Source organism: Phaenicophaeus curvirostris, chromosome 5 (genome assembly GCF_032191515.1).
Source record: "Phaenicophaeus curvirostris isolate KB17595 chromosome 5, BPBGC_Pcur_1.0, whole genome shotgun sequence".
Lineage (NCBI taxonomy): Eukaryota > Metazoa > Chordata > Aves > Cuculiformes > Cuculidae > Phaenicophaeus > Phaenicophaeus curvirostris.
This window is the reverse complement of record NC_091396.1, coordinates 26,263,436-26,287,542: the sequence shown is the minus strand read 5'-3', so window position 1 is coordinate 26,287,542 and position 24,107 is coordinate 26,263,436. Positions and strand designations below refer to the sequence as shown.

At 38.4% G+C, this 24,107-nt stretch overlaps 1 protein-coding gene across 4 annotated transcripts in view; it reads left to right on the top strand.

Annotated features, from left to right (window-relative positions):
* Nucleotides 1–12,782: 12,782 nt before the first annotated feature.
* CD44 (CD44 molecule (IN blood group)) overlaps nt 12,783–24,107 on the top strand; it is a 48,942-nt gene continuing 37,617 nt past the window's right edge. Inside the window, exon 1 of one of the 4 annotated variants that reach the window (XM_069858098.1) lies at nt 12,783–13,004. In XM_069858098.1, coding sequence (XP_069714199.1) covers nt 12,938–13,004 — 67 coding nt within the window. In that variant the 5' untranslated portion in view covers nt 12,783–12,937. The remainder of the gene's footprint in view (nt 13,005–24,107) is intronic. The other 3 variants (XM_069858097.1, XM_069858099.1, XM_069858100.1) reach the window with 3 other exon arrangements.

Here is a 24,107-nt window from a genome sequence, read left to right as displayed (position 1 = left end):
CCGATTCCATTTCAAAAGCTTTTGAAAATAATTAAACAAATGTGTTTGATGCTGAATTAAAAAATAAATCTAAGAACTGAATTTCTGTTTAACCAGAATGAGTGTGAGTAGGTGGTGATTACATGCAAATGATTATTGAGTGAAACAACACAGTCTGAATTGATGGGTGGACATGAGTTCTCCGTCTGTATCATATGTTCTTTCTGAAGCTTGCATCTAATTTGAGATTATGACTTGAAGTAAGTTCCTGAACTCTTTCTAGGCTCACTTTTTCTCCTTCGTTTCACTTCTTTCTTCCTCATAGCCATTATCTGAGATGCAAATTCTAGTCTTTGATTTAACAGAGAAGGCAAGCTGAAGTTTACAGAAATTCTTGAGGCTTTGGAGTTACCTTTCCTCTCTAAAATCTGTTGGGGTTTAGAGTATACATAGGGAGAAATGTCAACATACTATTTGGCCTAGTAAGGCATATTTTTTTCCTGGAAATAGTTCTACATTTGTAAGTGTAGAGCCTTAAGGAAAAGTTTTGATTCCTAACCAAAGCTAAACTCTATAACTGAAAGCTCCTTGATTTAAATACTTCAAGTATGGAACAGACCAAATATCTAAGACTTTGTTTTGTATCTTATTTTCCTTTTGTTGTAGTGTTAAGTTTGAGGTGTCTGAAAGATACGGCTAAGTGCTGTTTGTGTTGTTTGTTGATCATAATTCTTCTGAAGATGGACTGAACATCTGCATGCAGGCTGCTTTCCACCAAACTTGTAGACTGCCTGATAGACAGTACTCAAATCTCAAAATGCTGAAAGGGTCCAAACTATCAAAAATTGTGTTTGTCCTGGCAAAAGGTATTTTTACACTGATATGTAAAATGAATTTCTACTCAGATCAACAAATTACTTTTGTACCTCAAATAGGACAACTCCTTAGAGTTTTTGCATTCAGGACCAGGGACTAAAAACTAAATATACAGAGGATGAAACTGTGGCTGATGGTCCCAGCTTCATTCTGGAACTACTTAGCAATGGGGAATGCTCAGCTGGGACCAAAACTTCTGGTGGATTTGAGTATCTGCCTGTAGGAAAGAATGGATGAGGCCAGTGTTGCTGGGTCATCTTGAGAGTCTATCTCAACTCAGCTCTGCCCCAGAAAGGAAAAGGAGCCATTATCATGAGAACCTCTACTGGAACTCCCTTTTTTTTCCTATGCTTTCTGTATCTTGTCTTGTGGCTCTCAGATTTATGAAGTTATTTTAGTGTTACTCATATGGTCAGTGTTGTATGGCTAAAACCATACACAAGAATGAGCATTATAAGGAGTCATCTAAAGGACAATATACAAGTACATTTTGCTTGAGATCTCTGTCTCTCTAGAGTTGATATTTTGAGTAACAAAGAAAATATCTCCTGACAGATTTTATACTTGTTCCTTACTTTGATACCATATTTACAGGAAGAATGCATTACATATTTCACGTTTCTGAGCTGCATGGGATTCTCTTAAATGAATCATAGATTCATAATTAAAATGTTCTGGTCCTCTCATCCATTATTCAGCAAGAATGAGTGTATTCTCAGAAGCTATTACATATGTAGTTGATATCATAGAAGGACCTTCCTAATATTCAGCTTAATTTTTTTTCCTATCTGAATTTTATTGCTTACTCTAGTTGAGTCTGAGGAGGATTTTTTCCTAGACTTGCTTGGGCAAGCTTTCTGCTTGCAAGAACTTTTTATTTGGCAAGGCCAAAATCTGTTACTGAATATGCGTAAGTCTCAACCAGCAAAATCTGAAATCCTGCAGAGCCTTTACAGAAAAAAGAAGGGAGTTGGAGAAAGCCCAGACTTCAGTGGCAGATAACCCCTTTCTTATCTGAAAGGCCATAAGCAATGTTACTGGTGACTTATGACTAAATCCTGCAATGTGCTGATTTTTTTAGGTAAACTTACCTTAAGGGACAAGGGACATGACTTCAGCATACAGTAGAAGGGGGTGAAGAGAGGCACCTAGATGGTACTTACACATGATATAATGCCAAGCTATGTAGAGGCAGGAGTTCCTGAAAGCCATAGATCACCACCAGAATGCAGCTGGTCCTACATATTTAGGTTGATCTGTAAGGCTAATTAGCTTATATGCAATGCCATCTTTTCAGCTCTCAAGAAGGCTCAGGTAACAGGCGGACAGAGATTTCTTTGCTATGCATATGTGCAAATATATGATAAACTGCCTACCCACCAAGGAAATAAGAGGACCTCAATTCCCCTACAAGGCTGTCAAACAAAACCATCCAGCTATCAGTTTAGTTTCAATCTGTGGCCTTATAGTTCCCTCCCTAAAAAAAATGGAGCAATTTCAGCGTGAAGACTTGAGAGACACCAAGCTCAAGGGGACCGAATTGTCCACCAGGTAGCACACACTCTGGGGAAAGTAACTGTGGTTAAAATTCTCATAGCTGGTAAAGGGCTAGATCCACATCTTCCGCATCCCAGACAAAAAAAAAAAAAAACAGTACAATGACATTTCTATTCTCTGTAATTCTTATTCTGAACAACGTTGTGCATAGGATCTGTTTTGCCTTCTACATGACACACCCATGTTCTGTAAGGAAATGGATACTATTTGAACCTCCTCAGACATTCAGTAAGAGTTTCTGGCTGCATGTGATTAGCAGCATATGATGTATTTTTATGGTTTTTTGCTCAGTTTTCTATGAGTGCTTCAGTTAGTTCTTTAACGGTCTAAGCTAGAAAAAATGCAAAGTATTCTGAAATTGCTAAATCAAGCAAGACTGGGTGTCAGGCTGTAGAGAAATGTGTGATTAAGAAGAGAGGAAAAACTAGCTAGGCCGAGATTGAAGAAATTAATTTGAATATGGGAGAAAGAAGTTAAAAATGAATGCTTAAATATTTGAGATAAACTTTAATAGCCTTATATCTTTATTTGACCTAGACTGCAGAACAGCTTGTCTATCTTACACCTATGACCCTTGAGATATGCCTTGTATAATTTATCACCTAGGTAGCAATGCATTTGTAAGAGCTGATGTTGATGAAGATCTATCCTTCCAGGGCTAGCTAATACCAAACAGTGACTGACGCTTTTCCTGTATGAGGGAAAGAAGTTTTGCAGGAGAGCACTCAACACATTCAATTTTGTCCCAAGACTCTTAAAAAACTGTTTATCAGACTAATAGGACATTTTTTAATTCCTTCTATTATCTCCATTCCCCTAGGGAAACTTTCCATTAAATTCTTGTAACAATTAAAAGAAGGGTTGGTTATAAAAAGCAAACTGTGCGGCGTATGAATCCCAGCTAAATCTTTATGTGTACAGACATCTTTCTCTTGATATATCTTGCAAAAGATAGGAAGAGGGGCTTTTTACTGATGAGACTTTCAGGTACAATGGACAGTAAATAAACAACAGACTCTCTTGCTAGTTCTCAAATATATTTGTATACCACTGAATTTACTCTCATAGCATATCTCTGAAATCTCAAATGACACAGAAATATATAATTTCTTGTAAATTTAGTGCAAGTTGGCTGAAACTTTCACATCTCAAGGAGTCTTAATAGCTTTCTAGATCTAACTTGTTCAAAATGCCGCTCAGACACGACCTGCTTAATTCTTCCAGAAATACAATAATATTTTTAGCATATATAAGTAATGTTTTAGAGGTGAACAAATAAGTCTTTATACTTTATTTAATGTCAGTTGTACACTTCTGCAGATTAGAAGTTCATATTGCAAATAGTTTAGACATTCATTATTCAGAAGAATCTGGTAAATTCCTAAACAAATATTTTCTTTACCTGTAAATGACAAATGATTTTAAAAGTAGTATGCAGGAAACAAAAGCTTATGTGAAACTGTTATTTGATGATTAGTGTATTTATTTAAATCACCAGTATGATGTAAATTTTCTTATTTACAATTGCATAAAACTTTGAACTTTTTTTCTCTATAAAGTTTTGATCTGACTAATTTCACAGAATGGTAGGTGTTGGAGGGAACCTCTGGAGATCATCTAATCCAACCCCTCTGCTAAAGCAGGTTTACCCACAGCAGGTTGCACAGGAACATGTCTAGATGGGTTTCGAATGTCTCCAGAGAAGGAGACACCACAAGCTCTCTGGGCAGCCTGCTCCAGTGCTCTGTCACCCTCACAGGAATGACATTTTTCCTCATGGTCAGGTGGAACTTCTTGTGGTCCAGACTGTTGTCCCTTGTCTTGTTGCTGGGCACCATTGAAAAGAATCTGGCTCCATCCTCTCGACACCTGCCCTATAGATATTTATAAGAACTGGTAAGCTCCCCTCTCACACCTCTCTTTTCCAGGCTAAACAGACCTAGGTGTCTCAGCCTTTCTTCATAAGAGAGATGTTCCAGTCCTCTAATTATCATTGCGACCTCCTACTGGACTCTTTTCAGTAATTTCTTGTCTTCCTTGAGCTGGAGAGATCAGAACTGCACACACTCCTCCAGATGGGGCTTCCCCAGGGCAGAGCAGCAGGGGAGGATAACATCCCTCAACCTGCTTGCTGAACTCTTCTTGATGCACCTCAGGATACCATTGACCCTCTTGGCCACCAGGGCACATTGCTGGGTCACATTTGTCCACTAGGACTCCCAGATCCTTCTCTGGAGAGCTGTTTTCCAGCAAATCAACCCCTGACCTCTACTGGTGCATGGAGTTGTTTCTCCATAGGTGCAGGATTATATGCTTGCCTTTGTTGATCGTAACTAAGTTCCTCTCCATCCAACTCTCTAGACTGTCCAGGTCTCACTGAATGACAGCACAGCCTTCTGGTGTAGCAGCCACTCCCAGTTTTGTGTCATCAGCAAACGTGCTGAGGGAGCACTGTCCCCTTATCCAGATTGTTGATGAACATGTTGAACAATAGTTCTTGCTGGTAGATCCTGTAACCTCAAATGTCCCTCAAAAGGTGACCCAAACAGACTGCAACTCAGTGCAAGCACATTTTCAAAATCAAACTCAAAGGAATATTTTTTTCTTAACTTCAATAAGTTATTATCACTCAATATTACTAAGGAAATGACAAGGCAAATAAACCACAAATAATATCAGCTTTAGGTCGCTAAGAAACATACATTCTCAAACACAGCTGTGTTATTCTAGGTATGTAATGAAAGAAATAAACATCAGTATATAATTGAACTCTTACCAACTATGTAATAATACCCCAAATGAGTGTTTATTTTTCATTTCTAAAATATTGGCTTTCATTGTTACTTAAGACAGGTTGTTAAGTAGTTCATGGATGTATGGTCTGTTGTGACAATTCCCAGTCATAAGATAAAATTACTGTGTTGTAATAGCATTCAGCGCCTCCCTTATCTATTTCTCTATGAGATATTCATGAACATGGAAATGTGCAAAACCAGGGTTCCTGTCTTACTGATTTTAAGAAATCTATTTTCTGTGTCTCTGTCCCAGTCTCACATAGAACTCCTTCCTGCAGGGTCACCCAGAATTACCTTCTTTTGCTTACTTATAGAGAGCAATTTCTCTCAGAAGTTGTCATTAATTTTCCTTCACAATTCCCAGATAAATTTTCTACAGCTCAGAAATGAAAAATATTTTCCTAACTGCCACCTCTACACACCCAGAGTGACCTTAAAGAGGCAAAACGCAGGGTGCGGGGGAGTGATTCCTAACTTGTCCCTCTGTGGAGGGACACTTAGTGTCATTTGGACTTGAGGCACTTACTCAGGCTACCTGTTTTCTGGTTGGGCTCTGGTTGACTTTGTCAGGGTATGCTCAGGCAGAAAGGATCAAATATTATTAAACAAGCTGTTGTTGTTGTGCCAGGAGGAGCCAAATTAATTGATTCCTGGCCATGCAAAACTACTGGGATGTAAAAGAATTTAGGGGCAGAGGGGGGCAAGAAGGGCAGAAATGATAGTTGCTGCTGATGTTTGCACATCCAATAACGTAAAAGGACTGCAAGTCTGAGGAAGAAGACGCACATTGCTACCACTGTGGCAATGCATTACCTAAATCCATATATGAGGATCAGAATGCTTGTGGTATCTTTTACCCAACAAGTTTAGCAGTCCACAACCTAGCACTGCTATACATGTCAGCCTCCTCACACTCTTAATTGTATAATGTGCACACACCTGCACCTTCCCACCAAGAGCCAGACTGGAATTAGCTATTATCTTTGCCTGAGAAAACAAACATGCATATTATGGTCTAAAATTAAAATACTTTTCCTTCCCCTCTCACAGAGGCCATAAACAGACTAACAGAGAAACTGCTGTAATTCAGTAAGTTGATGTTTATATACAAACCAGGTCTGGTTTTAGCACTCTTCATAGTGGGAAAAGAGAGGCTTAACTACTGCTATGTTTAATGCGCAGCCTAGAGGTGGCTATTTTCTATGTGGCTATGGCAAGACTGGCACAAACAGACCTGGTGTGAACAAAATTCAACTAAAATTTTTCACTTTCTTTTGATAGGAAAATATTTTATAAGTGGCTATAAATCTGATATCATTCCCCTGTCCTCTCAGATAATATACATACATGGAAAAAACATAAGACAGTATGCAGAGTTTTAATAACATAGATACTGGGACTAAACCAAACACTGTTCACAACTACTTTGAGTCAAAATTCCTCAAAATCAGCAGAAAATTTCCCTTGACCTTGAAGGCCTCTGGTCAGGTCCACATAAGAGGTAAGTGTCCCTGGATTTATTTGTTAACAGTTTGCTTATACAAATATCAAATGTACCCTGAGTCATGTGAATGTTTGCAGTTTGCAAGGTTCCCCTGCTCTTCTGAAGCTTGAAATGTTTTATTTAGTTTTTCCAACATACTATATAGAATTGAGAGTGGATGAGAAAGGATGGGGATTAAGAAAACGGAGAAATGAGTGGAGAGGAGAAATAGAAGTTGAGGCAGAATCCAAGAATCAAAATAAGAAAGAAATTAATGGAAAGACAGTGTGGCAGAGACTGAGGGATATGAGAGAGCACATCCTGGAGATGGCATGATATAAGCTTGATTTACCTATTGTTAAATGGCAAATGAAAGAAACAAAGTTGGGAACAGAGTGCTTAGGACAAAGATTGCAGCCTATGCTTTGATATATCAGTTTCCAAGTTCTTGTGTGGCATTTGCGGGGAGGTCTGGCAAGGGGAAGGGAAGTGGGAGAGGCAGACTGAAACCACCTACAGAGAAAACTGTGTCTCCCCTTCTCCCCTCCATTTCCCCTGTACTTCACCCCCCTCCCCCCCACCCCCACTTCCCACTCTCCAGCCCTCTACACAGCTGCTTGTGTCTCAGTTAGTCACTAATGCACTCAGCATGTCTGCACTACGTGCTTGGACATCTGGTGGCAGCTGCTGTGTGCCAGCTTCCTGCACCATCTCCAACAGAGACACAGTAACTATATGGGTACAGTAGTGTGAAAGTTGTGCATGGGCACTGGTACTGTGCTCTGCTGGGAGCCATGTGGGTCAGCCAGAGACTGGGTGCTTTGGGATGGTGCTAGGAACAAGAAAGTTAATGGGTCTGCACGATCTGCCACAGGAGAAACCTTGACACAAAGAGTTTCTTACGAACTACCTGGGCAATCCTGCCTGTGTTGGATTAGTGTGTTGTTTTGGGATCTGGGACAAACCAGTAAAACAGGCTGGTGAATCCATGAGGTAGATGCCAATCTGGGTTGCTGCCTTTTTTCAGAAGTAAACAACTAAGAGACATTGTCTTTCTAACTCTCTGTGGGACACAGGCTGTAAATTACATCTAGGAATGACTGATGAGAGCAGAACCGGGTGCCCAACTTCCAAGGGAGTGCTTTGCCCTCCAGCCGAAAATAGTAGCTTGTCTTGCTTCAATTAGCACAGCCTCTTCTCATGCCTTCCTATCAGTACTCAGAGCCCAAGAAAAGTATGTAGCACAGGACTTGCTACACTGGAGCATTTACAACCATTCCCATTACAAAACCTGGTTTCAGGGTTGATTATGGAAATGAAATCCAGTCTGAAATGCAGGAAACAAGGTTGCAGTCTAGGGACACAGGAGGAAAACTTATTAAAAATATCATAAATTATTGAGATTACAGTTAAATGGGTATAAAATCCTCCCTCCTCCTCTAACAGACCAACTGTAGTCTATGCAGAATGTACACTACTAGAGTTACCTAATGAGATTTGTGGTTTTTATATTCACCAAAGCTATGTTCTTCAACTCCCCTTAACAAGCTTGAAATTTTCACCAAAATATGTTCAGAAAAATATTTTTTTTAACTGGAAAAAAAAAAGTCTTTCTGCTGGTAACAGAAAAAAACCCGTTTTTCAAATTAGAAGCTTCCTTTTTCAAAGTTTCTGGTTTTTTTACAATATAGTTGTCTCCTATTTTCACACAAAAATAATACCATTCTTGCCCCCTTTCAATTGTTCCTGTTTGCTAACAAAACTGATCTCTATTGCTGTGATTTTTTTCATCATAGGTTCAAATAAATTCATTTTCTCGTCTGTCCACATAATAAAACCTAAATAAATGTATGTTGTAAGTAGAGGCTGTTCCACTGAGTTCAGTGGAATTTTGGCCTATTAGCTTCAGCTAGGCCAGAATTTCATTCTCTATGGGGATTCCTGCAAAAACATCTCTATATCACTGTAAGCCATGCATGGTCCTTTTCTGAGGCTTCAACACATGTCCTCCTTAATGGGATTGCTATCAAAACTAATTGGTGCTGGCTATGGTTCACATATGTAATAAAATCATGAGTGAGTCATTTTGGTGTTCCTGTACTACAAGGTCCAACACAAAACCCCCCAGACTGTACCTGTAACTATTTTTATTTAACAGATTAAGAAAATCTGCTATGATCAAAATGGTTCCCTTCTGAGCTGACACACAGATGCATATGGTGCTGCCAATGTTCAAAGCAATTCAACAGATAATTTTCTGAAAGGCTGTTGAAGATCTCTGTGGGTTTTGCTTTCACATCTTATACTGCAAAATATAGGTTCCATTGAGCACCAATTTGATCTTTGGAAAGAGGAAGAAATCACAAGGGGCCAGGTCCAGCAAACAGGGTGGGTGCTCAAGCACAGTGATGTTGGTATTAGCTAAAAACTTCTTCACAGACAAAGCGTTAAACTGCTTCACAGACAAAAAATCATGGGCTGGCATACATCAACATTTTCCAACCAAGGGCAGGAAAAATTCTATATTTGAACGTGTCCATTCGCAGTGAGTGAAGCAGTCAAGTTGAACCTTGTCTCACTGTGATGGGTTAGAATGTGTTCTATAATCATCTCTTTGTCTCTCCTGTCACACTCTTGGTTTCTGAGTTTTAGGATTAGTCTTGGGGGTTTTTGTAGAAGACTTCTATATGGCACTTTAGTAGATTCATTATCTACTGTGTCAAAGGCTTCACAGAAAACCGCTTTTTTGAATGCTGAGGGTTTATACTTTTTAGTTGTTTTGGTTTGTTCTCTCTGGAAAACTTAATTAATTTTGTACCACATATTATTTTACAAATTTTTAATGCCAGTAATTTAACTGGTTGTTGCCAAGGGATTAAGCAAATTCCAAAAGTTCAAAAATTTACCTATGTGATTTGTGTTGCTTACAATAGTGTCATGGGAACAAATCCGCAATGGGAATAAGATAGGTATAACTTGAAGCCATGCTCTGTTACGTTTCCTCACTGAAGATTTGCTTTAGGATTTTTCTGTTCCTACATACTAGGATCATTCCAAGCTAAAGGAAATATTTTTTTTATTTCTCACAAAGAAACCCCCTCAAAACAAAACAACTTATCCCAGAGCTATCTCCTTTGACTAAATTTTCTGCGCAGCATGAGGCCTTGAACCCAGGTTAAATTTGGACTGCTGTGTATCTCAGAGCAATATATTTTAGGGGAGAAATTCCATGTGACTGTGTGGGAAAGAAGGACATATTTTTGTGTCAGATTTTTTTATTTATCTGTTGATGGCAGCTCTTTGAATTGGTCAGTGTGTGTCCTACAATGGCATGTAAGAAGGCAGATGGTATGTGAAATGGACAAACTTATGTGTTATATACTCAGAGTTCATTAATTATTTCTGTGGTTTATCACATTAAATGTCATGTTGTGATGAATTATTTTTCTTGTATACATCTGTCTTTTCTTTTTGCATCACATACTAAAACGTCCATGCACCTGGTATAAACATGCCTAATCTTAGCCTACTTTTATAGAGCAACAAGCAAGAGAGAGACTTGCCAAAGTGGAATAACATCCATCCCTGCTAAAAACGCATGGAAGTACTGAAAATCCTAAGACGCATATCAAATAATAGTACTGAGAAAAGAACCTGTTATTAATCTGATGTCAAAAGGGCTAGAATTAGAAACCTCAAACTGTGAAGAGACTAAGAATTCTGCTCCTGGTAAAATAAGACTTGCCTCTCTTACACTTGCCTACGTCCCTGAAACATACATTATTTTCTGTTTACCTATGCCAAAGAAAACTTATTTTCATTTATTCATTTCATATAATTGTGAATACATGACATCAAGAGAGAAGTATTTTATATTAATAAAAAAAATAAGACTCAAATATACCTAAGTTTTAATTAAATATTCCACTCTTTTGTTTCATCCATAGGGGTGAACTTTAAGTCATTTAACAACAGAAGAAAAAGATACGCTTGGTAAACTCACAACACGCATTAACAGTTCACTAGTATTTTATCATAGAATCAAAGAATAGTTCAGGTTGGAAGGGATCAGCTTAAAGATCAGCTAGCTCCAACCCCCCTTCCATGGGTAGGGACAACTCCTACTAGATCTATCTGCTTAAGGCCCTATATATCTCATTAAATAGTCATATATTTTGATGCCAAAATATCTATAGCAATAAACACACAAGAATTCACAAAACTGGGCTTTTTTCAGTGCTATAAACAGTAAGATGTATAGGAGACTTTTTCCTTGCTTTTACAGCCACTTTGTTTCACAAGAAAATCTAGCATATTCATTAAACAAAGTGTATTTTAGCTGTAAATTCAAAGTTGTTAGCTTCTTAATAAAAAATTCCCCTGTATTTTAAGGAAGGATTTTCACTTCAACTTTGTCCCTGTAGGAAAAGCCTGTTGGAACCCGTTGCTAAAAATCTGGCTGATTGAGGGAAGAAAGGATAGCCAGCAATCTATAAGTCAAAAGTCAAAAAAATGGCCAAGTCTTGAAAACCAACTTGTGTAAAGTTCTTGTGCCTGGGTCTGAAAATACCTACTTGTATTTTTCCATTTTTTATTTTGACAGGGATTAAAAAGTAATAAGAAAATTCTTTCAAGTCGGAGGGTTGACAAAATGATAATCTGATATTGAACCATTCATTTCAAATCTGCCTGGTGAAATTGAAAGCAAGGCATTACTGGCTGCCAGTCATTGTCCCATGTTGTTTGTTAAAGTGAGATATACTGGCTTTGGTGATCCTTGAGCAGCCTCTCATTCCACTCCAGACAAACCAATTCTGCAGCTCTGAAGAGGCCAGTGTATGGGGATAACACGAGAAATTGCTAAGGCACATAACAGACGTGCTTCTCGTTTATATACAGAGTCTTTGAGATTTTCACCAGAGATTTCATGTAGCATCTAGAGTCACACTGAACACTACACCACAATGAACATATGTTGCAGGAACTGAGACCTTGTCTGACTGTCAAAGACTGTTGAAACAAGGCATTCTTCAAAACAAGAATGTGTTATCAGGAACACCAGGTGCTCAAGCCAGAGCTGTGGAGCTATGCTTCAATGAGAAAGGAAATTGTCCAAGGTTAGCCGTTTCTGTGGTTTGAAACACAGCCAACTCAGCTAAGGTGAAGTGCGGACTTATGATAATGGAATAAAGGAAATAATTGTAATAGTAAAGCCCTTTTAGTGAACTAATTGTAATAGCCTAGCCTACGTTAATGAATACGTATGCCTTTACACTATAAGTAGCTGTTTGTTAGAAAATACAGTGTGCAACCTAGGAGGAGAAATTCCCCTTGCACCCTAGTGCTGGCAATAAACTGCTGCTTTATAACTCTCCTAAGTTGTGAAGTTTGATTCCGCGCATCACTGTCATGTTATCATCCTGTTTCTCTGCTTTGGCAGTTGGGAATAGGAAAAATAGTTCCTTCCACACCTTGTACCATCAATACAATAAAATATCAGCCTCAGTCCTCAGTATCACTGCTGGCACTGGCATTTGTTACTATTTTTGTTAGAGAAGCCTGTCCAGAGAAATCAAGGGTAGAATGGGCTGTGGCAGACTGAATAGCCTCGATTTACCTTCTGCACGATGTTATCCTCCAGGGATGAACAGAAATGTTTCAGAAAGGTTCATTGCAGAGCAGGCATTTTGCTTGCTCTAAATTAAACTGCAGAAAGAGAAAATGGTGAGATGGGACAAAATAAGCAAAATATGTGGGGAACCATGCTGGCAGTTGTAGATGCATTGCTGAGATTCAGAAATTTTAGTGCTTCATGTTCACCTGGTTTCTGATAATGAGGAGATTTTAAAATGCAAGAGAGGAAACTTTAGCTAACAGTGCCTTTCTTAGCTAACTCATGAGAGATTGCAGAAGTTTTCCTGCAAGCACAGTAAGTGTAACTTTTGACTGTACTTGTGTAAGACAAGAAGGTCTAGTGCCTCTTTAAAAGTCATGTGTGGCTGCTTAGTCAGTTCTAGTTCCCCTCCTACTCCTTTTTCTACTGCTGGGTAACTTTGGTTGCAATATGGGTGTGACTTGATGGATCTTCCCCTCCCAGTTATGTCATTACTTCAGTTCCTCTGAATCAGAATAAAAAGTGCAGCAAACTTCAGACTCATTGACTGCAGCCTTCACAAGTGTTGGGGCTTTTTTTCTTTCTACATCTTGCAAGAATCTCTTGGTTTTGCAAAACAGTTCCAAGAAAAAAATGGTCAGCTTCTCATTATGGGCAACTTTTGGATTATGTTTCCTGAAGCTTTGTCTAACAGAAACAGGTAAGTTTTTTATGAATGAAAATACTTATAGTTGTTGATAAGTTTGTGCTCAGACAGGAAGAGCTCTCCGTCTAGACAGCTAATAGTTTTCCTGTGTCTGTCTTTATGTAAAGTTTTATTATTTGTAAAAGTTACCAGAGATGTTTTAGAACTGTAACCTCAGCTGCGCTGGTCTATGTAGTTGTGGAAAGCTATGTATTGCTTGCAAAAGGCAATTCCATATCTATAAATAGTGAATAGTAGATGATTAAAATTAAGTTTAAACTAAGAACAGAAGTATTTTCAGCCTTGATGATTCTATGATTCTTTGAATTTAGAATAACTCTGGTAAAGCTCTGTTCAACAATGTGACTGCTGTTATATACTTAGCTTGCTCTCCCAGCTCCATTTCGCGCAGCAGAGAAAAGAGAGAAGATGGGGGAGGGAGGAATGAACACCCCGCCTCCAGCATATAATAACTGCATTCTTGAATTTACAACTGAACTAACAGCTAATACATATAGCATTTGGACACAGCCTTGCTGAACAGAAGCAGAAATGCACTGATCTGTGACTGAAATTTTATGCCAAGCATGTTTGTTTTGGACTTCCAGATGTTTCTTTAGGATTAACTGATAAGATTTTGTAACAAAGTGGTTTAGAATTGACCAGAAAATTCAGCTGTTTGTCAATTAGCTTTCTATGGCTTGGTTATCTGCTTCAAAGATTTGCGTTTAAAAACTAAATGCTAATACAGAGAAAAAAAAATAAAGAAGTATGTCCAAAATGACAAAATGCTTTTGAAATTTCACATGGGGTGGATTCAACCATGTGTGAGCAAAATGGCCATGCTTTTAACAGGCTGTCATCGTGGCAGAAACTGATTCAAGGCATTTTATGATTAGGGAAAACAGTTACGCTACTACATTATTTTTCCACTCATCAGACCCAGGAGCCTAACGAAATACCTTTTTCATGGCCATTGTCACCCAGGTACTGCAGGTACATGTATAGTAAGTATATATAACATTTGTTTGAGTGGTAGTGGATACTCCTTTAATGGTTGTAGTGCTGCTGGACTGTAAATGGGTGTGTCAGAGTGAACAGTTCCCAGTGCATCTGTGGTAGCTGAAGCACCCACAATGCTTTTCTTTGTCTGTACATTGTATCAAAGTATTCTTGCTAAAATCAGGTATAGGTACAAAGCCCTTAGAGAAAGGGCAGAGGTACCATAGACAAGGTATCTGATGTGTGTTTAAAATCTTGATTTGGTCCAAGTCTGTATGCTGTGTAAGTATTGTAATTACTTTGTTTCTGTCTGCTCAACTGATTTCTCTTTATATGAGCTACCAGGGGCGTCCTAAAGAACAAGGTCTGTACTGTGGACTAATCTGGGAGTAATGCATTTTTACAGTGAGACATAGCAGAAACCCGTATCATCTAGTCTTCAGCACAGTTACAAAAATGTGCCAACTCCACATAGAATCATAGAATCATTAAGGTTGGAAAAGATCCCTAAGATCATTCAGTACAACCATCAGCCCAACACTACCATGTCTACTAAATCATGTCACAAACTGCCATGTCTACACCATTTTTAAACACCTACAGTGATGGTGACTCCACCTGGGCAGCTTGTTCCGATGCTTGACCACTCTTTTAGTTAAGAAATTTTTCCTGAGTTCTAATCTGAACCTCACCTGGTGCAACTTGAGGCTATTTCCTCTTGTCCTATCAATTGTTACTTGGGAGAAGAGACCAGCACCCACCTCACTACAACCTCCTTTTATGTGGTTGTAGAGAACTCTAGGATGTCCTCTCAGTTTCCTCCAGGCTCTTCCTGTTCAGCCACTCTTCATAAGATTTGTGCTCCAGACCCTTCACCAGCTTCGTTGCCCTCCTCTGGACATGCTCTAGCATCTCTATGTGTTTCTTGTATTGAGGAGCCCAAAACTGTATTCAAAGTATAACCTCACTAGAGCTGAGTACAAGGGCACGATCACTTCCCTAGTCCTGCTGGCTACATCATTTCTGATTACAAGCCAGGATGCTGTTGGCCTTCTTGGCCACTTGGGCACATTGCTGGCTCTGAGCCAGCTGTTGACCAGCAACCCAGTTCCTTTCCCATCAGGCAGCTTTTCAGCCACACTTCCACACAAGGAAGTTTCTTTAATGACTTAGCAAAGTATTATTAGACTATAGCTACAATATATTTTAGTTGGTATGCGGTACATTCCATAATGACTTTGCAGTCAGTCATGACTTCAGAAGAGCAGTTGACGGTATTTTTATTTTATTTTTCTCAAGCCAGTGACTTTGCAGTGTATCATAGAGTAGTGGACATTATTGTTGGGAATCACCTTGCTTGAAGACAAAATTCAGATCTATTTTTGAATTGGAATTTTGACACAAAGATATAGGATGGTGACGTCTTGTTTAATGGCGATTCGGGGGAGATTTTCCTCTGTGAGCACCATGTTTCTGTAAAAATATTTGTCTTAGAGTTTTGGTTAATACAAAGTAAATCCTAGAATTTTGATCCTCAAACTCGAAGATGCTGGCATAGAAGTAGCAGTCAATATGAAATAAAAAGAGGGAAAATGAGTCAAACAGTGGGAGGTAGGAGCTTAGCTGCTAGCACTGGAGAAGCTGGCAGGGTTACAGTACGAGGTAAAGATCTCAGACAGAGCTACTATTGTTATCAGTCAGTTGCAAAGGAAGGGACCTTCCTGCCTCTTGGCTTATGAATACTCATTATGTACATTTGTAAATAAAGCAGGTTAAATGTAAATTTGTAAATAAAACTAGCTCTTTGTGCCAATTTATTAGACTTTACATTGTGTATCTTAGCTATTTTCTCCAGTCTGCAAATAACTAGACTTTATTAAAGTTCACTTGAGCTTTCATCATCATTTAATGGAAAGGTTATATACCTACCCTTGAAATACTGTTACACACACAACCATGTGCAGCACACATAAGCCATGGCAGAGGATTACAGAATAGTTCACAGAATAGTTAGGGTTGGAAGTGACCTTAAAGATCATCTATTTCCAATCCCTCTGCCATGGGCAGAGACATGTCCCACTAGATCAGGCTGGGTCTCCTCAGAGCCTTCTCTTCTCTGGGTTGAACAACCCCAACTCTTTCAGCCTGTCCTCATAACAGAGGTGCTCTAGCCCTCTGATCAACTTTATAGCCCTCCTCTGGACCCGTTCCAACAGCTCCATATCCTCCTTACGTTTAGCTTTTTTTTTTTTTTTAATTCTGAAATTTTTTCAGATTTCAAAACAATGCAAAATATTGAAAAACAAACGACTAATAATATGACAAAGTAATTATAAAGCACCCTCCACTGCAAACTTTGGTGACATTCAATGTAGGTTTAAATAAGCACGAACACACTAGAAAGGCCGAATTCTCCTCTTTCTGCTGCCTAAAAGAGGAAATTTATCGGTGGGAGGCGTCACACCCCAAATTGGTACAGATTTCTTATAAAACACCGAAAAAACCTTGCAGTCTTTGGAAAAATGTTTGTTGATTCGTTAGTTACTGGTGTTCACCACAATGCGGAACTGTGATCTTGAAAACAGGAAGTCAGAGAAAGACTTAATGAAGGAAGATAGCATCAAACATTTGAGGAAGAACTTTTCAATCCAAATACTTTTAAAACTACTGGTATGTTTAGCCAAGGTTAACTGAAATGTGCCTCCATACCTAGTGTGTCTTTCTTTCCAGAACAGCCCCCACACCTTTTATGAGCCAGGACTTGGAGACATTATTAATATTCAGTTATTCATCTAACACCTAAATATGCATGACGTTCCACTATAGCAAGAATGTGCCAGGAGGATGAGATGTCCTAAGATGCTAATAGACACGTATAAATAGCAGTAAAGATCATGAGCTCATTGCTGCTAAAATACTTGTAGAAAAGATAGATTCTCAAGAATTTCATTAAGGGGTAAAAAAAATGCTTTCATTGAAGGACAACTGTAATTTCTAATGCAAGAACTTACAAAATTAAAGAGCAAGAAAATATAATGTGGGAAAATGTAGAACTCAGAGGGATGTTTGGTTGTATGACAAGGAACATGGTGGATTGCAGGAAGCAACTAAAATTAGTTACATAGACAGCATAAAGTCTTGAAGAATCTAAGTTGGAGAACAAATCTGAAATGTACCCAAGTGAAAACCTAGTGTAAACCTTACAGATATGTGCACTAATCTGGACAGCAAATGTCAGGAGCAAGCCAAAATAGATATTGAATAAAAAAACCCAGTGGCAGCAACCAAGTTAATGTGTAATAGGAGTGGAGCCTATAGGTACGTGGAAAGTCCGAAAAAGTAAAACTCTGTTGCTGACACGGGGGAGAAAAAAGCTCTGGTGAGCTCTGTGGGATGCAGGGTAATTAAAAAGCAAAGGGCAAAAAATACATGATAGCAATATTCTTGACAGAGAAGAGATGGTATTCAGAGGGAGTAGCTAGACAGTAGCAGTAATTAGTTTTGAAAATAGGTTGCTAAGAGACATTGTTTTCAAGGACTGATTAGATAAGGGTAGTTTAGATAAACACCTTTAAAGGATGCTTTGAGTATTGGTGTTTGTGCTACTGGGTGAGAAGATGGAGTGGAAGATCTTTGGTAACTGTTTCTTCGATGGAAGGATCATTTTAGTTATGAATGTAGTTGACTGGTAGTGGAATGCATTGTGGAGAAGTAAAGAAAATATTATGTAAATCTTCTTATATAAGGAGAGGATAAGTCAGCCAAAGAACTTAGAAGTTTTTCAGAGATGCTTATTAGAAGGTTCCTCTGTTGGCTTTCTGGTCTTCTTGCCTTGTTTCTGCACAAATGGATAAGTGTTAGAAAATACAGTCAAGCTGGAAGATGACAGTTCTCCAACTCATATGACATGTACTCTGTTATTCACCAAATATTGATTTTTTAAAAATTATTTTTGAGGGGTTTTTTTTGGTTTATTTTTTAAAAGAGAACCCTATAGAAGAGGGAAGTTGTTCTGCCAATGTCTTCTCCAAAATTGCTTTTTCCAGGACTGAGGATAAATGTACACAGTTATCTGGGAACTGTGACTTCACAGAAAGGATAATCATGAAACAAACACGACCCACCATAGTAATCTTGCCTACTTTGAAAACGATACAACATTATACTAGAACAATTCAAGGTGATTGAAAAATGTGATATTTTAGCATCAGCTGGTTAAATAAAAGCATGCTTTATCATATTTCATTTTTCAGCACTAAACTGAATTCTTAGACTAGAGGCATTCAAACTTCCAGCTGAAGGCCAGCAAAGTGAGAGGAGCAAGACAGAGCTTGGGTTTATCAGCAACACGTGTATGATACATGCGTCATGGTTGCTACCAAGAAAAACCCACATCCACCATGTATTTTGTTCTTTGCCTTTACCTGTAAAGGTTTCTTTGTGATATATCTGGTTGGTTGAACTGTTCTCCATGGGTTATTTACAACTGTAATTATGAAATCAGTTTGGCATAGCTGCTAGTCATTTTCCAAACTAGGCTAGAAGGTCATTAACTGTTAGCAGTTGTCTCTCACTCCCAGGGTATTTCAAAGCCATCAGACACTTTGATTATCAATGATCATTATTGCTGGTGCTAATACTGGTGGCAGAGAGGGTTGTGTCAGTCCTGAATGTTTATCAGTTTCCTCCCTGCCAAATCACAGGCCACCCCACAGTGGCATCAGCAGTAGCATCAGTAGCAGCTGGCTGTGATTTTACTTGCACTGGCTGCTGGAGCTGACCCCACCCAAGGGATGACACAGCAGCTTACCATGTGAATGCATTTACAGGCAGTAACGTGAAATGGCAGCAGAGAGAAAGAGGGGTTTTCCTTGGAGAATCTTTTCAGTCATACTAGAAGTTCAATTAATTATGATTTAAAACTCAAACCTCCGTGACTGTTTCCTGCTGAACAAAACCTGCAGGAATTTCTGGAGTGTGTGCCTACAATTAAGAACATAATAGAACTCTTTTTCATACACGCTGACTTTGGGTCTTTCTAGTTCTTCTATTTGACAACACTGACTGCATTATATAATGCAGCAATTTTATTTCAGCACAATAACCTTCAGCCCCCACATTGTGAAACAGGAAAAAAAAAAAGACAGAAAAGAGTTGAAGAATAATCTACAGTTTTAGTGATTATTAACAAGGGAGCTCTAGCAACTGTACCAATTACAAGTAAGAATCACAGAGAAGACCTGAATTTTCCTTACATTTACAGTTTGAAAAATACATTGCTTCAATTTTTCTTTCTATTTTTTCTTTCTATTGATGAATGAGCTAGGCTTAGTAGCTGGAAGCTCTAAAAGACTATGTTGTGTCTTTACAAAAAGAATCTAAAAAAAAAGAAAAATCAATCAGACACACAGCAGCTGTGGTAAAGTTTCTATCTCTGTTGCTGCTACTGATACTGTTCCAAAAGCAATATAAGATGGTTGTAAAAGAGGTTGCCAGGATACAGGCTGACAGCTGCCTAAGAAAAGGGCATTAGCCAGTGATCATCAGCTAATGTCTGTTCTACTAACTATCTGCTTTCATAGATAAGAATCTACACTTTATGTATAATAGTAAAAAATTCTGCTATGGCACAGCTTTTCTTGGTTATATAGGTCTCACAGTGGCAGCATGTTAGCGAAATAGGTTCTCAGAAGTATATTTCCCTTGTGTTTTTTTAATCGTTATTTTTGTTAATGGATGGTGTCTGTAAAGGAGCAGGGTGAGGTATGTGTTGGTAAATGTAATGAACAGTTTCTTGGAGCATTGCCATACAGAAGTGAACGGTTAACTGGAGCTCAGTGTATCATCTATGGCCACCCAGGACCCTGTGGGCATTTCTTTCTTGCTCTGACAGTTTTATCTTGTTTACTTGTGTGTGTGCTATCTACACACACACTGAAGATTGGCAGCTACTTTCAGTTCAATAGCACTTGGTTCCTGTTAGACAACAGCAAATACAAAGTACAGTTTTCTTGAAAACTTCTTATTCAAGACAGCTTTTAATGATTAGGGATGTTTGAAGATGTTTGGCAAATGAGAACTGACTTAAATCTTTTGTTTTACTGACAAGCTTAACACTTCTTGAGGTTTAAGAACTTTAAAATAGATTTAATAATTAACTGAAGAATGTTATCTTAAATTTAGTTAATTTTCAATTTGTGAAGCAATACTTCCTAGTTTAACTATCAGCTACCTTCTTGAGATCTTGGAGGTATTTGTACATAAAGGCTTGATACTCTGGGAAAGCCAAGTGCCAAGAGACACAATGACCCAGTAAGTCAGAGGAGGAGCGAAGAAGAGCCCCATTGTTTCTAGCCTGAATGCTGACCACATGGTCACAATTCCAGAAGGCCATGTTGCCAGAATGTTCCAAGTTCAGAGATGTCTGAGTGTCACCGTGCAGCAACTGTGTGGTATCCAGGTGGTACTCAGGCATACCTTTTAAATGTGCACATCTTCCTTTGAACAACTTTTTCTCTTTTTTGCACCTATTTACTGTTTTCCCTGCTAATCCATCTCTGTCTCTCTGGAACATATGGAACATTCTGGAACTGAAGCAGTCTAACAGACCTGATAGGCTCTTCAGCATTTGTCTGTAATAGAAGGTTATATCCATTTGATCCAGTAAAACTTTTGCTCACCAGCTTACTCATTCTCAGTCAAAATGAAATGTAGAGACCAAGTTCTTCTTCAAAGAGAAAGACGTCAGAGAAGGCTTAAATGACAAGAAAATTCTCTTATTTATATTTTTTGTGACTTTCTTTTGATTTCAACCTACTGTGCTGGCAAGTCTGACTTACTGCCTCTGTTCAACATCAGGCTAATAGGGTAGAAGCATCCAGTCACTTCAGACGATTTTAGTATTAACAAAAAAACCACTCTTAATTTTCACTAGTAAGTCTCTTCAGATGTTTGTATTCAGAGAGTAGTGGTCAATGGCTCAAAGTCCAGATGGTGATCCATGACAAGTGGTGTTCCTCAGGGGTCTGTACTGGGACCAGTGCTGTTTAATATCTTCATCAATGATATTGACGGTGAGATTGAGTATACACTCAGCAAGTTTGCAGATGACACCAAGCTGAGTCGTGCAGTTGCCACAGTGGAAAGTCAGGATTCTTGCTTTTGTGGCTTGCCGTAGAAAACTCTTTGCTTGCTGTTGTGGTGTAAAAAGTTGCCTTGCCTTGCCTTGCCTTGCCTTGCCTTGCCTTGCCTTGCCTTGCCTTCCCTTCCCTTCCCATCCCTTCCCTTCCCATCCCTTCCCATCCCTTCCCTGTCTGTGATTTTTGTCCTTGCCTCACAGGAAGGAAAACATCAACAAGATTTGTGCCTGTTTTGCTCAGATTTCAGAAAGCCACTATGATTTTACATACAGGGCTACTCCAGCTAAAATAAGCATTATTATTATTATTATTATTATTATTATTATTATTATTCACAAGAAAAAAGTCCCCGTGCAAACATTTTTCTACTGGTGCTGATGTGAACTAGAGTACAGAGGACTGGATCATCCTCTAAAAACCAGGAAACTCTCTTCAGATGCTAACTGTTTGGTGATCCATCATTGAGCCTGGCTGTGCTGGACAATCCATGTGAGAAAATACTCTTCATGAGTAAAGCTAGGTATTTTCCTATTTTTGTAAATACCCTTACAACCTTGTTTGCAGACCATCACTGAATTTATTAATAGTATCAGCCAAATACTTTATCTGACTTTGTTACTGCTACTCATAGTGCTCAGGTCATGTCAGTTTATCAGCACTAGTCACATTACTGTTTACTTACAGCAATTGCAAGGCCATACACGAATACGTTTCTTCCATACCTGACATGATTACATATACACAATGATAGTCATAGCAACATGTTCAAGTCCTAATGTATGACTATCTTTCACTTTTTAACTTACTGGTTTGCTATCTTGAATTGATTGCTGTATTGGGAGATATCTCGACATCTCATATCCTTCCAGAGCAAATAGTTTTAAGAGTCAGCTGAATTAGCAGTGTTTCAGGAGTTGATATAGACAGATGTGTCTAAGATGTGCTTGCAGACTGTTCAAGAAAAACAGATGGGATCTATACACAATTACTGGTAGCAGATAATCTAGAAAAGTGGTTCCATGCTGTGTCAGCTACTTCTGCTGTTCTTAGGAAATTAGAGATCTCCCCTTTGTTTAGAGAACTTTGCACTTATATTTTTTGTGAGTACATGATGAGATCTTCTTACTTCTGATTCCCAAGTCCTTTATAGGCTTGCTTTCCTTTTCAGCTCAGGTACAAGTTTACTACTCTCAATCCATCTTTTTTACTGTATGTAGTTCATATTTATTACTCATTGTCATGTGGCAATAACCAGACACACAAGATCAAGTTTTAGCTTTGTCTAGTGTTCTTTACAGACAGCTCAAGGAATTTTGCTTCAAGAATCTAAGTAATGTCCTTGGGGGAGAGAATTGTTGTGGTACTCTATTAATAATAAATTGCTACCTCTCTAGGATTTTCTGTTTCTACAGATGCCGATTTGCTATTGGAATTGATTCTTGTTCAGAGTGAATCTGACTTCATGATGCTTTCCAATGTCGATAAAATCACAGTACCTGAATTGAGGTCTGTCACTATCATTTGCCATTCAAACAGTGCTTTATTTCTGTATGTTTTCATAAAATCCAGCTATCAAAACAGAAGATTGCTCAAATCAACAAGCATCACAGTAAAATCACTGGTTTCACAATGATTCTAGCACTTTTGAGAGACAGGAATGCTTCACTGTTTGAGAATAATAACATGCATTGCCCCCACATATCTCCACTGTCTATGGACAAATCCTATGTAGGATTTACTGTAGTATTCGAATTCATAGAATATTGAGGCCATGCTACAACTGCCTCTTTCCCATTCTTCCCTCTCACAGGTGAAAGTTCACTCCCTTCTTAAAAAAAAAGGAAAAAAATGTACTAAAACCAAGGCATGTCAGTATTCTCACCACATTTGTGATAGTAACATCATTCTGTACATACAATATTAACTGCAGACTCTTGTTTTTAAACATATCTTTTTACTAAATCAGTTTTAAAAGATTCAAAACTCAGACTGTAAGAATTATGGGAGAAATTTAACTGAACATCTAGCTTGGGATGCAAATAATCTGCATTTGGCTTGGTTAAGTTACTTGCTGGTCAGTATTTTCAGTATAAATCTCAAGATTCTTGAAACTGTAGTATGTGGATGGGTAGAGTCACACAGAGTCCAGAAAATGGGATTCCAGTAGAAGTTGATTGCTAGCCTCAGTATTCTTGTTACAGGCTATGGGATGGCAGCCCTTCTGGTATTAGGGAAAAAAAAGAAGGGGTTGCAGATGTGGCAGTGTTGTCTTCCATCATTAGAAGATTGCAGTGATTTAAGGCAGGATAAGACCTTTCCCATTGATTTATAAAGATTTTAGATGAGAAATTATTATGAAAATTACGTCAATCATCACATGTCTTTTAAAAAGTAATCATTTCCAAAGGTAGCTTTTTGTTTGAACCATACTTCAGATTCCAAGCCAAGCCTTTTTGACAATGAGTATCCTAAATCTGGGAATTTTTTCACTCTCAGTCTGTCCTAGAACTTCCAGAGCAAAATTTTAAGGTCCTCAGCGAGTGAAAATGAAATGTGCATTTCATCAGTTTTATTTTTTTCAACAGTGTGTAGTATGCTTCCCAGTGCTCCTAAGGGCACTATGGTTGTTATCCCTCTACTGAAAATGTACTTATGGGTGTGTTCTTCTTGGGATTTTATGGAGAGGAACACATTGAGATCAACCCATTCCCTTCTCTGAAACTGTCATAAAATTATGCATTACATTGGAGTTCTCAGTTCTCCAGTTTGATTTCTAGCAGGCTGAGTTCAATAAATATTGGACAATATATTAATCAATAATAATAAAAATCTATGATCCCTGATTTAAATGTTTAATATAGTGCTACTTTCTACTGTTCTGCAAGGTACCTCCTTACAAATTTTGTTCTACGGAAAGGGCTGGGTTTCGTGTTAATTTTCCCAGACATTTGGAAAAAAATGGTGAGGAGTTGTGAAA